This window comes from Melospiza georgiana, chromosome 4 (genome assembly GCF_028018845.1).
Source record: "Melospiza georgiana isolate bMelGeo1 chromosome 4, bMelGeo1.pri, whole genome shotgun sequence".
In the NCBI taxonomy this organism is placed as follows: Eukaryota; Metazoa; Chordata; class Aves; order Passeriformes; family Passerellidae; genus Melospiza; species Melospiza georgiana.
Genome location: NC_080433.1, coordinates 65,762,409 through 65,779,209, shown reverse-complemented (window position 1 = coordinate 65,779,209; position 16,801 = coordinate 65,762,409). Strand labels below are relative to the sequence as shown.

General features: G+C 46.2%; 1 protein-coding gene across 1 annotated transcript in view; it reads right to left on the bottom strand.

Moving 5' to 3' along the window:
- Positions 1-10,515: 10,515 nt before the first annotated feature.
- Positions 10,516-16,801, bottom strand: part of CELSR1 (cadherin EGF LAG seven-pass G-type receptor 1) — a 166,324-nt gene continuing 160,038 nt past the window's right edge. The window contains exons 32-36 of the mRNA XM_058023300.1: positions 16,630-16,733; positions 15,659-15,826; positions 14,539-14,781; positions 13,975-14,239; positions 10,516-12,677 (exon numbers count right to left, since the gene is read on the bottom strand). Coding sequence (XP_057879283.1) covers positions 12,653-12,677; positions 13,975-14,239; positions 14,539-14,781; positions 15,659-15,826; positions 16,630-16,733 — 805 coding nt within the window. The 3' untranslated portion in view covers positions 10,516-12,652. The remainder of the gene's footprint in view (positions 12,678-13,974; positions 14,240-14,538; positions 14,782-15,658; positions 15,827-16,629; positions 16,734-16,801) is intronic.

Sequence of the window (16,801 nt, the reverse complement as noted above, 5' to 3'; positions counted from 1 at the left end):
CACTAGGTGTATGTTTGTTCTTTGAACTCTAGAAGAGGAATGGATGATGTTTAAATTCAGCATTTGGAATGAACTCCAAGCAACAGATACTTATTTTTCATTTTCCATAGTTTTACAAAAAATGCTTTGGATTCTTCAGCTGTATTAAGTAGTTGCTTCAGATGTTTACATAAAACAGAGTTACAAATCTTAGGGGCTTAACAGTCTTGAATGCTAAATGTTTTCACACAACTTACTGCTTTTCTGTTAACTGCTGAGGTCTGAGGCTGTTTGGTTTGTCTCCTCAAGAGGAGAATGCATTGTTGTGCTTGAGAAAAATGCAAATTCACAGGGATTTCCTTATTGTGGATCAAGCTTAATACAGACCTGATAATGCTTGGATCTTGCCATGTCTCAAAACTGAGTGCTCTTAGGAAGAGCTGAATACTTCATCTAAATTAGATAGGTTTATAAAGACTGGGTACATTTTGAGGACACCTCAAGCTTATAGTAAACTTTCATTGCAGCAAATTAGCAAGAATGAATTCCTGTCTTTCAGCATGGTAGTAGAAGGTAACTGTTCCTGAAGTACAGTTGTGCAGGAGCAGGACTCCTGGTGGTATAGAATTTTGAGATTTTAGCTGGCAGTGAGATCCCAGGTTTGCTGAGAGCTGCTGAGCCAGTGCCTCACAGCAGGACAGGTTAACCTTGTCCTGCTTGTAGCACAGCTGGCACTGGATGCAATGAATGTCTGCTACAGAACCTGCAGAACAGAGGCTTTTTAATATATATTCTCTGCTTCCCTTTTTTGATTTAAGCACTGGACACAGCAGTAATCCAGGATGGCTGATGCTAAATTCAGAAGTAACATGCTGCTCTTTGGTGGAAACCTCTCCAGTAATGGTCTCTGTTCACTTTAGAGGCTCAGAGGACTTTGGATTTTATCATCAGAAGTGAACCTCATGGTTCTGCTGAAGAATCCTCATCTGAGGCAGAGGTGAACATGAGCAATGTTTTTGCTTAGTGCAGACTCATTGAGAAGGGCGGGGGCTGCAGCTCAGCCTCTGGCCATGGTGAAAGCAAAAGCCCTTGGACATGATGGAGTGATTGCTGCTCTTCCCTAGCTCACCACACTGCTGTGAGCTCAGAGTCAGTGGGCATTTGTGAAATTCAGATTGCACATAGCTTCTTGCATGGGCTGCTTCACAGGAGGCTGCACTTGAGCAGCTACTCCACCCTTGCAAGTTTGAAGCAGCCTTTCCAAGCAGCTTGGAACCAGGGAGGTAAGGGGTGAGCTGGGGGCAGAGGTTGGTACTGGGGTCAGGCCCTACAAGGGACCATCACTGACACCACTGCTCACACAGCCTTTGCCAAGGCTGGAATTTGGCTAAGATTAGGCTTGAATGAGGAAGGAGCAGTCTAGCAGGTCAATTTTCTTTTTTATATCTATTGCAGAAGATTAGCATCCATGTGCTTTTTAAAATTCATTGGCTTTTCTCTTTTATTTTGGTCATTTCTTCTGCCACTTTGGGCAACAAATTGCAGCAGGTGATTTCACTTTCAAGATGTCATTAAGCTTTTCAGGTCTTGAAATATTTGGTTTCAAGGACTCACAAGCATAGCTATTTAGAAAAGGACTTTTTCCTTCCAAAGGAGAAAATGTGATAATACGATTAGGATCATGTAACTGAAAAACCACGACTCATGTCAGCTAATTTCAATTTCTGAATTGAAATCTCTGTTGAGCCCTGTGAGTATATTTGAAGCCTGTGTTTCTGAGTGTATAATGGCTGAAAAATTGCACTCCAGGTGCAGTTTTATTCCAGAAGTGCTGTGTAAAACCTGTCTTAACTGCACTCTGGTTTTGCTCCATCTTGGCAGTGCTCCTGCCCCAGCTGGTGCTGGAGGACAGAAGTGTCCCCATGCAAGGAGAGCAGGGCTATCCTGTGATTGTCTCTGCAGCTGGGTAGGATCTTTGGAACACTGAGATGTTGCACAGGTGTGGTGAAGGATTTCATTTGCACTGTGGCAGTGCAGTATTTACTGTCCTGCAGTAAATGCATTGGCTCTTGCTGTTTGCATTGGTTTTTGGGGCTGAGAGAGGCTGTCATCCTCCCATTTCAAAACTGAGCATTCACTCTCTTTAGCTGCTTTCCCTCTTTAGCTGCAAACCACAGGGAGCAGAGCTGCTGTTGCTTTTATAAAGCTTTATCCTTTTTAGAGTAGGTCTACATTTTTAGCATACTTAAAAGCAAAAATAAAACCCCAAATTTTTGGATGGAGCATTTAAACTTGTACTTTTATATATGTGAATATTGAATCCAGCCCCCATGGACAAGGCTGAGCTCTCCTTGGGAGCTGGGAGATGAGTGTGTGCAGGCTCCTGTGCAGACTGTGCCTGAGGGCAATGAGGTGGGACTGGAGTGAGGGTTCCCAGCACAGCCTCTGCTGCTGGGCATTTCAGGATCAGGCTGTTTCAGAGTAAAGGATACAATTTCCCCTTCCACCTTTATTCCCAAACCAGAATTTTCTAACCTCTCTTTGTCCAAAGGAACCCTTTCAGCTTGGAGGCTTCAGCACAGGAAGGGCTGGAGGGTCTCTGCTGTCCCTGCTTTGCTGGGGCTGTGCTGGGCTCTGCAGCAGGGACTGCACAATGAGCTGCAGGGGGATCTCAGGGCCATCAAACACTCTCAGAATTAATTTTAAAACCAATTTCTCTGCATTTGTATGTATTTCCATGCTTTAAAGCACTGAACAAAATGAAATTATCTATGATGAATGTGATAATCACGCCAATGTGGCACATAGCAGTGATGCAGGGAGGTGATGTGCCATTTCCAGCTTCGGCACCAGGAGGCACCAGGGCAGCACGGTTATCCCTCCCAACCTTGGACAGCATTGCTGGGAGATGGGGGCAATTGGCACATCTGTAATTGTGAGTTTTTCCCTTTTGTTTTAGACTTTTGCTGATCCAATCCATTGGAAGAAGAAGAATTGCCCCTCGGTGGGTTTGCTTTATCCCTGGGCAGGGATAACGCTCAGCCATGAGCTGGCTGAGGAGCAGCACCTTTGAAAGCCAAACTCACTGGGGCTGGGCAGAGACCATGGGGCAGGTCAGTGCCAGCCTGGCAGCAGGGCCAGCACCCACCTTTCCATCAGAGGGCAGGTCCTGCCTGCCCTGTTCCCTGTGCCAGGCTGTGCAGGTCGTTTGTTTCCTGGTCACTCTCACATTTCATCTCCTCTCGTTCTTGAATGGATGGAGGTAAAACGCAGATTTTTTTCTTTTTTTTTTTTCTTTTTTTTTTTTTTTTTTATCTTGAGAACTAGTTCCAGATTCTTACACTTCTTTGAATAAGTGAGGGTTCTGATGAGCACTGACTTTTGGGGTTTTTATTTTCTAAAATATCTTGCTTTTTACTACAGGCCTAGCACAGAAACTTGAGAATACAGAAAGTGAATGGGCTCCTCATTCTATGCGGGTTTGCAGCATACAGAGTAATTTCTTCAGTACAAAAGAGCTTCCAACTCATTCTGCAGGTTTAAGGTCCCAGAAACAATGACACATGTGGACAGATACCCCTTAAATGGAGCCTACCTGGAGAAATTAAATTTTTTTGGGTGGCTGCCCCACTCTGATAATTCAGTGTCACTTTTCCCATTCAGTAGGACCATCTTTTGAGGAAGCTCAGGAAAATACCAGTCTTGTGATTACAGCATATCAATCTCTGTGGTGAAAAGCAACAGAAGACCTACTTCCAGTGAGAAGATTCATCAAGAGAAAAGTGACCTGACTGCTCTGTTCTGGGTTTCCCCAGAACTGCTGTGGGGACTCGTGACAGAAATTCCTCTGGTGCTTTGCATTCCTGCAGGGCTCCTGGGTTTGTGTCTCTGGGGTTGCAGTGTTGGTGGCAGATCTGGGTGGCAGATGGGGCATCTGGGATGTATCAAAAAACTTCAAGTTGGACTCTCAGACAAATGGTGAATTCTTCCTTTTCTCTAAGAATGCCCCTAGGGAGGAAGGAGGTGTATGTAGCACTGACTTTGTGGGAGCCAGCTGTTTCATCCCTCTGTGCATCCAGTTCTCTTTTTATTTCGGTGAAATTTGATCAGAGCAGAGGCAGGAAGTTCAGCCATGTCCTTGGGAGCAGGGAAGGTGCCCCATGTGCTCCCCTTCCCTGTGGCAGGCGCTGCAGAGATTTCCTCTGTCTGCCTCCCAGTCTGCTGATGAACACCAGCACAGCAGGAAAACCCTGGGCTGTGCCCACTTGTCAGTGCAACACAGGACAGACTGAGTGAAAACCAGTGATGGAACATTTCTTCTCTCATTTGAAGGACTTCAGTGAAATTTGCAGGTAAAAAAGGGTAGCAGAGATCTCTTTGGAAATCTGTCTCAAAGGCTGCATCCCCAGCTCCTGCCTGGTGGCAAAGCAAACTCACCTGGTCTGGTATGGTCTCATTACACTGGATGAGGCTTTGCATGAAACTCTAAACATCAAAGAAAGATGGATCGTAAACATAAAATGGACTGGTATGTAAAAATAGGATAACTAACCAAGTAGCATCTGGTGGATTTCAGATTGGTGCTGGATTAGTTATTTTTTATTTTAATCCAGTCACTTAACTACTCTTCACACATTTTTATCTCTCCTCTCTGAGTGGCCATGTCCTCTCTATAGGCCATGTCACATCAACAGCTCCATGCCTGTTAGCAAATTTGCTGTATGTAGCAAACCCATGTGACCAATTATTACAAGTCTGAAAGATTTCAGGTGTGGCTTTTAAGCTGAAAATCACTTTATGTACTATTGTTACATATAGTAACACCTTTAGAAATAAATCAGAATAATCTACACTGGGTTTAAATATTAAAGGTGTTTTATGGTATAAGATTGTTACACTGAGTTAGTTTTGCACTTACCTTTTAGGGTGAAGGAGACAGCGCAAGAAGAATCTCTGAACTGATTATAGCCAGGTGTTGAGCCTTATTTAACACACAACCATTTCATGGAGCTGAGACTGTCCTCATGTGGTGTCTCCTCTGCACTGCAATGCAGCAGCAGTGCTTGAGCTCCAGAGCAAGCAGGGAATTCCACACTGAGGGGAGAGCTGAGGCTGGTGACCTTGAGGGCTGACACTGATGACTTTTAAGGTGGCTCCCTCCGAGCTGCCTTCTTTCTGAGGCCAGAGGAGAGCATCCCTGATGGATCAGTGATGAGAAACATGTAAATACTGTCTAAGCACAATAGATTGATCCTGGGAATTGGAGCAGGCAGCTCTGCTGCAGTGCTCCTTGCCACAGCTGTCCAAGGCTTTAACCACAATGGACTCCCTGCAGCTGATGCTGCTGTACTGAACACCTGCCATGGAAAACCAGCCCAGCAATAGACTAAAATGGAAAAAAATCAATAAACTAAAAATCAATAGACTAAAAATCAATAGACTAAAATGGAAAATGAGTCCGGCACGAATTGCTTCTTTTTGGGAGGAGGAGTTACACAGGTGTGAACAGGAGCATGAAGGCAGGGCAGAACCTCTGCAGGGGAGGCTGTGAGGCCCAAATGCATCCAGGCTGCTCCTGGAGCTGCAGGTGGTGTCGGTGTGGATGGTGGTGATATCTCACCAGGCTTGAAGCTCCATGTTAAACCTCCCAAGAGGCATGTTTGACACAAATGGAGCTTGCAGAAAATCCCAAGGGATGCATGGTGTGTCTGTGTATCACCACAGAGGCAAACTGAACACTCTGCAAGAAACAGGAGTCCTTTGTTGCTGCTCTGCTCCAGCATTGGTTGGGAGCCCCTTTGGGTGACCTCAGTGGTGATGGCTCTGGCTCTGGCACAGACCTGCCCACAGGGAAGTGATCCCAGATGGATGTTTGAGGACCTGCCCTGTCACTCTGCTTGGCATAACCTAGATAAGATCAGCCAGGAAAATGTTTTTCCTTGGACAGCCTGGTGGAGAAAGCTGTGTGTCAGGAGTGCTTTTGTGGCTGCTCAGTCCCTCCTGACCTCACTCCCATTCCTTTGGGCCATTTTATGCCAGCAGTATGAACCCTAACCCCTAAAGCCCCTAAGCCAACTGGACTTCTCCCTGATCCTTTCCATCCCTGAAACCTGTGCACCTGTAAGTGATGGAGTTAGCCATTTCTGATTGTTTTATTCAGGAAATAAACATGTAATAAAAGGTATTGATTTTTCTCAAAATCAATGGCCAATTTACGGTTTCCCCTGGAAACTTGTTCACTGTGCTGGCTCCCAACCACAGCTGCTCCTGCTTTGTATGGGATTGAGTGGGATTTTCCTAACCTGAAGGGAATGGATCATTCACAAGGAATGATCTGCTTCAGCTGCCCTGTTCATACATACTCAGGACTTCCCATGCTCACTGTTTCCTTGAGTGCATGAATATCTAACAAAAACACAGACCTGTTGTAGTGTGTTTTGTTAGTTTGTTTGATTGCTCCCCCATTTTTTGTATGACTCCCCCATTTTGTATAATGGTTCTACCCTCACCAGTTTTCCCGCCATAGACCTGTCTATTATGTTGTTCCCATGGCAACTCCTGCCACTGGGGTCTTTTTAGTTATATAATTCCTCCTCCCCCTCATCTCCTTATATGTATGCTTTTTCTCCTCCCTGGGCCCAGTCAATCACCCCCCCACTCCTCCTAGTATTCCAGAAGCTTCTCCTCTTTGGGAGTTGTGGTTGGCTGTGGCCCCGGGACCCCTCCCTCATTTTATGCTTATTGGTTCTCATATGCTGCTTGTCATGTTTAGTTCACTCCCTTCCCCTCCCTGATTGGTCCTCTGTAAACCCTTCCCCCCTTTATAAGCTTGGTTCACCTTCCCCTCTGGGTCACTCACTGGTTGGTTTCTTGGCACCATCAAAAAACCCGACTTCACCCCCAGCGAGTGTCCTGCTCCTTCACTCGTCCTGTCAGCAGCCAGAGCCCGTCCGCAGCCAGCACAGCCCGAGGCCTCACAGCGCCGAGGGGCGCTGGCAGGATTTGCAGCCGGGTGTCGGCCTTAACCTCAGCCAGCCAGACTCTGAACTTGTGGGCCACATACACCTCACTGCACAGACCCAGCTCTGTGTTCTCTTGGAAAAGCACAGTCCAGGCTGAACATGCCAACAAGATCATTCCAGTTGAACTTCCAAAGAGCTTCCATCAAAGGACCAAAAGCAAGAGGTTTTCCTACACACTAATCCAAGGGGTTGGTGGGTTTGCAAACTGTTACATTTCTGGAGGGGAAAAACCCCAGCCTGTAAGAAACTAGTACATCAAACCCAGCTGGTTGCATTACAACTATTTAAATGAGAGTGGCAGCACCTGGAAAGCCAGCGCTGTGAGCTCATCTCTATTTCCTGGGTGCACCTCATGTAAAATGATGGCTTTGAGGAGGTCAGGAGCGGCCTCAGAAGTCAGGGCATGCTGGGCAGGGCACACCAATGGCCCTGGGACTCGTGGCAGCTGCCAGGAGACAGAGCACCTCTGATCTTCAGCACAGGGACAGGGCACCTCTCAGCTGCAGCACAGGAGACAGGACACCTCTCACCTTCAGCACAGGGACAGGGCACCTCTCACCTTCAGCACAGGGACAGGGCACCTCTCACCTTCAGCACAGGGACAGGGCATCTCTCACCTTCAGCACAGGGACAGGACACCTCTCACCTTCAGCACAGGGACAGGGCATCTCTCAGCTGCAGCACAGGGACAGGGCACCTCTCACCTTCAGCACAGGGACAGGGCACCTCTCACCTTCAGCACAGGGACAGGGCATCTCTCAGCTGCAGCACAGGGACAGGGCACCTCTCACCTGCAGCACAGGGACAGGACACCTCTCACCTTCAGCACAGGGACAGGGCATCTCTCAGCTGCAGCACAGGACACAGGACACCTCTCACCTTCAGTTCTCTCCCTAACAGGGGTCTCACTCTGCTCCACCTCTGCAGTATCTCCTGACCCAGGGCAGAGGCTGGGCTCTCACAGTACCTCCCTGAAGCATCAGTCCCCAGGGAAATCAGTCTGGGCCTCCCTTCAGATACAGACAGCATGTTCAGAGTGTGCAAAATCTTCATTTGAAGGAGTGGATGCTCTTCTAATCAGAAATATCTTTGAGCAGAGGGATGGCAGCAGCAGATGTCTGACCAAGGCAGGAGGGGACACACCAGCACAGTAGAGAGCCCTGGGGGTTCCTGGAGGCTCTTACAAATGCTTTGAAGTATTTAGAAGACAATCATGAATTAACAGGGTCTCTTTGCCACACATACTTCAGATTAATCTGATTTTCTTTAACACAGTGCCTGGCATGGTGGATAAAGGAGCAGCAGCAGCAGATGGAACATGTCTCAGTAAATGATACTGCCTCACACTTTTTTCTCATACACAAAACACTGTCAGAGCAGCTGATGTCAATTAATATGAGATAGGTGAAAAATTTGCTTGGCAAGAAGTGTTACAAAAGCCCTCTTGGGCTTAGTTTTATTCGATATTTTCATTCATAGTTTTAATGATAAAATAAAAGGTAGCTTGTAAAGGTTGTAGATGCTGCCTCCAGGCATCCTCATGGACAGGACTGAAATCCAAAAGGAGAAGGAGAAACTGGAGGATGGATCCAAAAATCAATAGACTAAAATGGAAAATGAGTCCAGTATGAATTGCTTCTTTTAGGGGGGAGAAGTGAGTTACACAGGTGTGAACAGGGGCATAAAGGCAGGGCAGAACCTCTGCAGGGGAGGCTGTGAGGCCCAAATGCATCCAGGCTGCTCCTGGAGCTGCAGGTGGTGTTGGTGTGGGCAGTGGGGATATCTCACCAGGGCTGATGGGGATCTCCTTCTGTCATCCCCCAGACCTTGGCAGGAGCATCCTCTGCAGCTGAGAAATACTCAGAAATGCTATTGCAGGCAATTCTACTGGAATTATTGTTTAGGACATTTAGACAGATCCCTGAGTATAATAGAAGATATCTGACTATACTGAGTTGTTGAAGAGGCTGGGCTACATGACTGCTTGTGTTACTGCAGCCTTACCATGCCGTGCTGCTGTCAGTGGTGCAGCTCTTATGGAATTCTTTGCGACAATTTGCTTAGGCCAAATATCATTGTAAAGATTAGAGCAGGAAAAGTGAATGAAATGGAGATTTCTTAAGTTATTTCTTTTTATTGGGGGTGTTGGCAGGCCTACTGCTTGCATTTTGTGGACTGCTCTGGTCTCTCCTCTCCCTGCCACCACCAAAAGGGCTGTGGTTGACCTGGTAATGGGTTGAAGAAGGGCAAGAAGGAAGGGTAAAATGTACAGCAGTGTTTCTGCACATGGAACAGAGATCCAAGCTGCCTAGCTGGAAAGAGATTACTCAAGTGCTCTAGGACAGAGCCTGTCTCTCTCTTTGACCTGGACAAGGTGACTGAGAGATGATTATCACTGCCTCTCCTGCTGCAAGCAGCAAAGGTGCAGGGGACAGCAATGAAGCTGAAGGAAGAAATTTTTCTTGCTGCTTGTGACTGAATTGGGCAGCCTGCTGTGTACTAGAAGTTGAAATGGATCCGAAACAACATGAGAGATGTATGAGGGAAATGGATGGAATGCTGGAGACAAGCACACCCCCTCCCTCTGGGAAGGCCTGAGCTGCAGAGAGCTGGGGGCTGTGGACCCTGCAGGGGCCACCTTGCCACGAAACCTGTGTCTGATAATCCTCTTTTCCTAAACATATGCTGTAGGTCACTGCTGGAGACAGGATCACAGGCTGGCCTCTCCCTTCACTAACCTGCTTATGTGAAAGCCTGAGGCTTACTTCTGCTTCTTCACAGAATGGTGAACTAATACTTGAGAAAAACCTCAGTTTTCCACCAAATAATGCACTTGTACAGTAAAATTTTAAAAAGTTTCCCTTTGGGATAACTGCTTGAGTTTGTTTAGTGGCAAGTTTTGGCAGAGCTGTTTCCAAACTGCAGATCCTGAAGCTCCTAAGTCAGAAGCCAGGCTCTCTCCACCTGGCTAGTTGTCGCTGAGAAATACTTTTATTTCCAGAAAGCTGACAAGACATGCAGGTCACTGCTGTGCGTTGTGGGATGCATGACTGAGGATTTGCACAACAGGAAAGGACTGGGTGAGCAGGACCATGGCTTGGGAGAGCCAAGGATGGAGCCCAGACTGTCCCAAAGGCCCTTGTCACTCACTGCAGGCTGTTGTGGGCTGGGCTGGCTGCCACTCCCCTCCAGCTGCTCACACATCCTTTTCTAAATCTGAGGCTTTCCTGGTGATCTGCTTTGCTCTGGGTTGGCAGAGGGCATTTCTCTTCCATGGGCCATTTCCCAGTCCTGAAGGATTCTGCAGGGCTGGAATGGGATGCACACTGTGGCATCCTGTGCCAGCACGGGGCCCTGGGCTGCAGGGGCTGTGCATTGGCTGCTTGCTGCTGTACAGCCCCTGCTCAGATGGGTACCTGGCTGTTCCTGCTCCTGCTAATCCCCAGGAAATGACATTTGGACTCTCATTATCTGCACTGCACTTAGAAATAAACCACCAGAGGAAGAATACAAGTTCAAAAAAAATTTCTTAATTTATTGTAAATTCTCCTTTCATCTGTGCTGCAATTCCAGTGTTCTGCACATTAATAAATATACATTTGTTAAAACAAAACAAAACAAAACAAACTTCCAGTGTCTAATCTGCCATAAAGCTTTTAAAAAGTCATAAAAATAGGTTTTAATTTTTTTGTCATTAATAAAACTGACCCTCATTTACTGCGACAATTCTGATCAAAATAAAAACTACCTACACCTACTGGGACAAAATATACATACACAGATGTAAGAACAACTAGCATGGTTATACACAATGCCTGAGCACACAGCCAAGTGCCAGACCCTTAAAACATTCAAATTTTTTTTCTGTCAGAAAATGTCACACAGGATGTTGCATAATTTTTAAAGGAACAGCATCTTCTCTCCCTCTCCCCTTCCAAAGGCCTCCTTGATACTTTGAAAATGCATAGGAATATAATGAAACCCAGATTACACTATACAGTTTCTCATCTTTTCCTCAACTCCTGCATTTTATTTAGCCCCATTTTCTGTTTCTTCTCTTTCACACACATTTGCACAAACAACAGCCAGGGCTGCTGTGGTGAGCAAGGAGCTCCTGAGAGCCTTGTTGGCAGAGAGCAGGCACAGGCACACCATTGTCATCTTGGAGTCATGTATTCCCACCTTGGGAGCCACTGGCTGAGCTCTGCCTCGCACTGCTGGATGGAAACATTTTCACATCTTACTTTTCCTCTTTCTGTAAACATTGCAGGAAGGTGAAGACAGTAGACAGGTCATGCTTGACTTGTGAAACCAGCACATTTTGTGGGCAACATGAAACCTTAAGCCTTCCATGAGCTTTCTGAAATATCAAGAAGGCCGGGGCTTTGTCAAAGAGCTGGGCAGACAAATCTGGACATCTTTTAAGTCTTGTATTTTTGCTTTGATTAGCCATGTGCTGAATCCAGTGAGCAAGAAAGAGGAAAAAAAATATTGCACCTGAGGCAGAACTTGACCCATGGGAGGAGGGCCCTCTCCTTGGGACATGCAGAGTGCTGGTTTGTTGCAGAGCCATACAATCACACCAATTATTTTCTTGTTCTTAGTAAGGGAAATACTGATTTGACTTCTTCCAGACAAGGACTGTGTTGAAACTTTACACAAAGACATATGTAGTCCTGAAGTTGTTTCTGAACACTTCAATGCACTTGTGAGAAGAGATTAAAATACCAAAAATTAAAAAAGAAATTTTTGTAGGTTTTAGAAGAGGTTATGAGTAAAACATACTGTGCCCTCAAAGTGTTCCAAAATCTGTTAACCAAACTTATAAATTATAGTCATAGGCTTTGATGTAATCTTTACTGTATTACTTTGAAAACTGCATTGTGTCTGAAGGTGGCTTCCATGCAAACCTCAGTTACTTATCAAACGCCAAATTCAAGTAAAATTGTGCAATGTTCATATAAAAAATATCAAAACATCTTTTTAATTGATTTCCTATTATCAAATTAAGAAGATCAGTATAAATGTAAAATATACAAAGGAACTTTTTCTTTAGCAACACCATACAAAATATATAAAAGTATCTACACTTTTTATATATATATATATATATATAAAGGATTTTTTTTTCTTAAGACGACGTGTCCATAGAGGGGTGGACAGAGATGCTGGCATAGAAACCAAAGGACACTTGTTGCAATTTTCCTCCCTAGAGCTCAGCAACCTCAAGGGTTCACGCTGTAGCCATCAAAACTCCACAAGAGACACCTCCTAGTGCTTGTCTTCAGGCTTATTGTAGGTCCACTAGGAAGCAATGTGTTCTTCCTCGGTTCTCCCCTGTAACAAGCAAGCCCTGCAGCACTGCCTGCACCGTGCACAGGTATGTGTCCATCACAGTGCACCCCGTTTCCATTTCCATGTTTTCAGCGTGGGTTCCTGTGGGAGGAGCGTACCACACAGAGCCCTTATTGCCAGGGCAGCCGGGCACTGTGTCTGTGCCAGGAGCAGTCAGGATTCTGCCAGAAGGTGAAGCCATGTGGGAGTGGATGCCCACCTCATCCTCCTCACCGTGTGGCCACTCTGGTGGAGTCCGAGGCGGCAGCGCGGCGAGGGGCGGAACCGCGCAGAGGCGATCACAATTTCCTGATGGTTCAAATTGAAGTTTCATTACTGCCGCTGTTAGTGAGAGAAGGGATCGTGCAGGCTCAGGGTTAAACAGGCACAGGCAAACCACTCCACCCAAACCCACCTAATCCTTCTTAGTAAGGGTTCATGCTCTGTGAAATTACCATGCTTGCAAGGGGGATGTGTCCTAGAGGGGAAGACCAGCTGGGAGAAACAATTTCAGGCAGTACACAACAGAAATGCTTCAGTGAACTTCCACATAGGACTTGTATTTGTCTAATGCTTTGCTGAGCATACAAGGTTCACACACAGATCTTACAAGCTGCTAGAATCCTGGTGTATCAGATGGATTCATGCAATCTGCTGCCAACAGCAGAGCTTTCCATTATGCCAAAGCTCTGGAGATAACACAGTTGCTTAGTACAAGCTGGTGAGTTATTCTCCAGTAATGACTGTGTTACCTGGTAGCAGCTTATTCAGTTATGGCTTATTCAAAACATCCATGTTTCCTGGCTAACTAGGATCTATTTCATCAGCCAACTCCCAGCAATCTAAACATGTGCTTTTATAGTGAGGTGGGAATGGTCTGTGCACCAGACAACAGGGGTATTTAAAGCCTGGTGGGACAGTGCCAGAGTTAAAGCTGGGTGAGAAATTTTCTCTTGGTTTGGTGAAAGAATAAGACTGTTATTCATGTCAATAGAAAATGAGCCTATATGCATAAAGTGCCTGCAGAGACCTTACATACGGCTGTTGCCATAATTTGAAACGCAAGAATTATGATGAGTAATGAGGTTTCTAAACATTCCCTTTGGCTGAGAGCTTCCTCAGCCTTTTGTTTATATTTGTTTAGTTTACAGTGGTAAATTCACACACTGATTGCCATGCAGCTGGTGGGAATCACATGCCTGGTAATTTAGGATCAGTAGCTTGGTTTTCTCTCCAGTCTTGGGGTCTCCTGCCTCAATCATCATTTCCCTCTGCCCAGATGGATGCATACACCATGCCGCCCACAGCCTTGTGCCTTTCCCCACTCAATCCTGGCAGGGTGGCAGGGCAGAGCAAGGCTGCTCCTGTCCAAAGGTGCCAGTACCACATCAGCCTGCCAGTTCAGAGCATGCCAGGGTGACCCAGTCACAGGTGTCTTGCCCATGATGCCTGTTTTGGCCTTCTCAGGATGAAACCCCATGGCCTGGGGACATGGTATGGGCAAACCATCAAGACAGTCACTGGTGAAGGACCCTGGTCAGTCACCAGAGGAAAGTTTTGTTCATGTGTGAGTCTGGGGTTGGAAGGTGAAGGCTGAGACCATAGGAGGTCAGCCAGGGCATCCCAATGTGGCACTTACTCTGAGTCTGAGGTGTCAGCATGTCCTGTTGCCACGTGGAGGCTCATGGCCATGCCGTTGAGCTGGTCTCGAGACTGCTCCCTCCGAACGTTTTTCACCGTTACCCCTGAGTCCGAAGGAGAGCGGAGCCCCTCGTTTGTCCCTAGGGAAGCAGTCCTGGATGAGACTGTGCTCTGATTGTAATCCGACAGCTTCTCCCGCAAGCGGTTCTTCATATTCTTATCCACCAGTGGGGGAGGGTAGGTAACTTTATTTTTTAAGATGCCTGTGAAGGAAAAGAGGAAATAATAAAATGTTTTGAGTGCATCAGTAAGTTAATTTATCAAGCTCAGCTTGATGTTACAGCCTCTATTTCTTACTAAGACTTCTAGTTTGGCACTTCATTTCATAACCAACAGATGAGACTAAGCAACTACCTACTAGTTTCCCATGGTGTCTCTGGCTACACAGGTTGGAGCCATTTGGGAAGTATTTTTCCCTGACAGAGCTACATTTTAAACTAATTAATGCTAATTAACCCCCCAGTCTCCCAATCCAGCAGTGAGGCTGGGTTGGCTGTGCTACCTTTCCTCTGTTCCGGCTGCTGGTTATTCTGGTGGGCCAGAGGTCTGTTCTCCTTCTGCTGCCCTTCGTTCTCCTTGTCCTGGGGTGCTTCATTGCTGTGGTTCACCTGGTTTTCCCTGTGAAGCTCTACGTTGACCTTGGTCTCTACTTTGAGTTTTTGTTTCCTACCGGGGTCCTCGCCATCGCTGGCTGTTACGCACTCTGTGGGCCAATAGGGTTTCACATGATTGGGAAGGGTATCAACTGCAATGCAAAAAAACACTAGCTCAAAAAACACTTTTGATATCTTCTCTCAACCACTGCCTGGCCTCTGTGGCTGGAGAGGGGCTGTGTCTCAAACCAGAGCAATCCTTCAGTCAGTCCTTGCTGGACTGCACTCCCCTTGGGGTGCATTAAATCCCCAAAAATCACCTGGTAGGATGGTAGGGTATCCAAACCTTTGTCAGACTGAGGTTGCCAGCTCTGTTATGGAGAAGTATGAGGCAAATCCTCCCTCTCAGCTCTCCAGGATCAGATATCCCTCCTTGGAGAGGTTAGTTTCTGAAGGCTGAGGGCACTCCAGGCACCCTGTGCTGTATCTGTGAAGTTCCACAGCACACAGCCTGGATATTTGTCATTCAAAGTTGCCTTTCATTAGGAGAAGATCAACCATGTTTAGAAATGCCTGCACCCTGACCCACAGAAATTATATTAGTGGTCAGTGATTGCCAACTCTTTAGGTCCAGGACCTCCCCAACACCAATGCCTTTATTTCATGAGGAGAGGCAGGCATTTTTCTCCCTGCCCTCAAAACAAGTGCCTTCTTTCTCCTCTTTTCCATATGAGATTTTGCTGGCTTGGTAATGCCATGTCCAAGTGCTTTAGGGACCTGCCTGCAAAGCTGCCTGCCTTAAGGCATTCAGCATTCTGTGCAATTCTGTGTGATTCTGTACTCAGTCACCCCTGTGAACAAGCCTTTGGAAGAGGAAAGGTCTCTAAGCTGGAAACAACAAGGATCTCTACAGAAGCAAGGCACAGAGGCAGAGATGCAGCCTCAGTCACATGGTAGCGTGACAAATTTATCCCATCTAATCTAAAGCTATTTTAGAGCACCACTGCCCTCCCCTCACACTGGGGGTACCTTTGGGTGTGCTGTGGATTGGGCCATGTTCATTGTTTTTGGACGTAGATGTGTTCCACTTCTTCTCTGCCTCGAGCCCGTCCTCCTCGCTGTCGGATGAGTGGGAGGAGGCGTAAGAGCTGCTGTGCTCATCGAGGGACAGCTCGCTGTCAGAGTCTGAGTCGTGCTCTGCAAACGGGCATGGGAAACACAGGGGTGACACTGTAAATGGGAGCTCAACAAATCTACCTGACAAATGCAAGGAGAAAGGAAAGGCAGGCATTGGTCCAGGCCATGACAGGAATGAGCTCTTACATCTGTAAGTATATTTAGGATAAACTCAGAAGGACTGCAGCACAACCACTGGGAAGCACAACCACTCAGCTCAGCTAGTGGGCAGGACCTTTTACACATACAGGATGTGCAGAACAGAGTGGGAACATATTTTTCCCTATTTAACGTGCAGAACAGTAATTCTATTGGCTCTCAATGAGCACAACACACAGGCAAAACAAGATATCTAGAAATACCAAGAATCTGAAATGAACTTAAAAACTGCTACAAGGAAAAAAAAAATTGAATGTCAAGACCAAAATGAAAGGAAATCAGACAAAAGGTACTTCTCATTTTTTGTACAAACCACAGAGCAGTAAAGGAAAATATTGCCTCAAGGTCTCAAACATTAAAATTTCTGTAACTAAAAATCAAGTGCAACAGTGAATAATTTGTGAGAAAGAAAGGAGACTCCATAAACTGTCAATAGCTGGTGCAGCATCAGATAAAAATTAAACCATCACAAGCAGCAGATATATGATTCTTTCATTCCAGGATTTCCTTGTGAGGGAGCCACTGCACAGCTTGTTTTGCCACTAGCATAATGAGAATGAGACCATCTAATTAGTCCAACTATTCTTCCTGTTACAGAAGACTTCAAAGAAAGTGATGAGAAGAAGGTGCACAAATGGATCAAAGCATTTAGAAATTATTCTTACCATTGGATTTGGATGGATTCCTATGAAAAATGGAGGAATCTGCTTCAGTCTGACCAGCCCTTGCTTGACTTGAGGATCCACTGATTTTATGAGCAGCCTCATCCCTTTGAGAAGAAAAACAGAGGGCAACCTTCTTGGTCACTTTGTTGTTTTTAACAACAAGGCAGACATG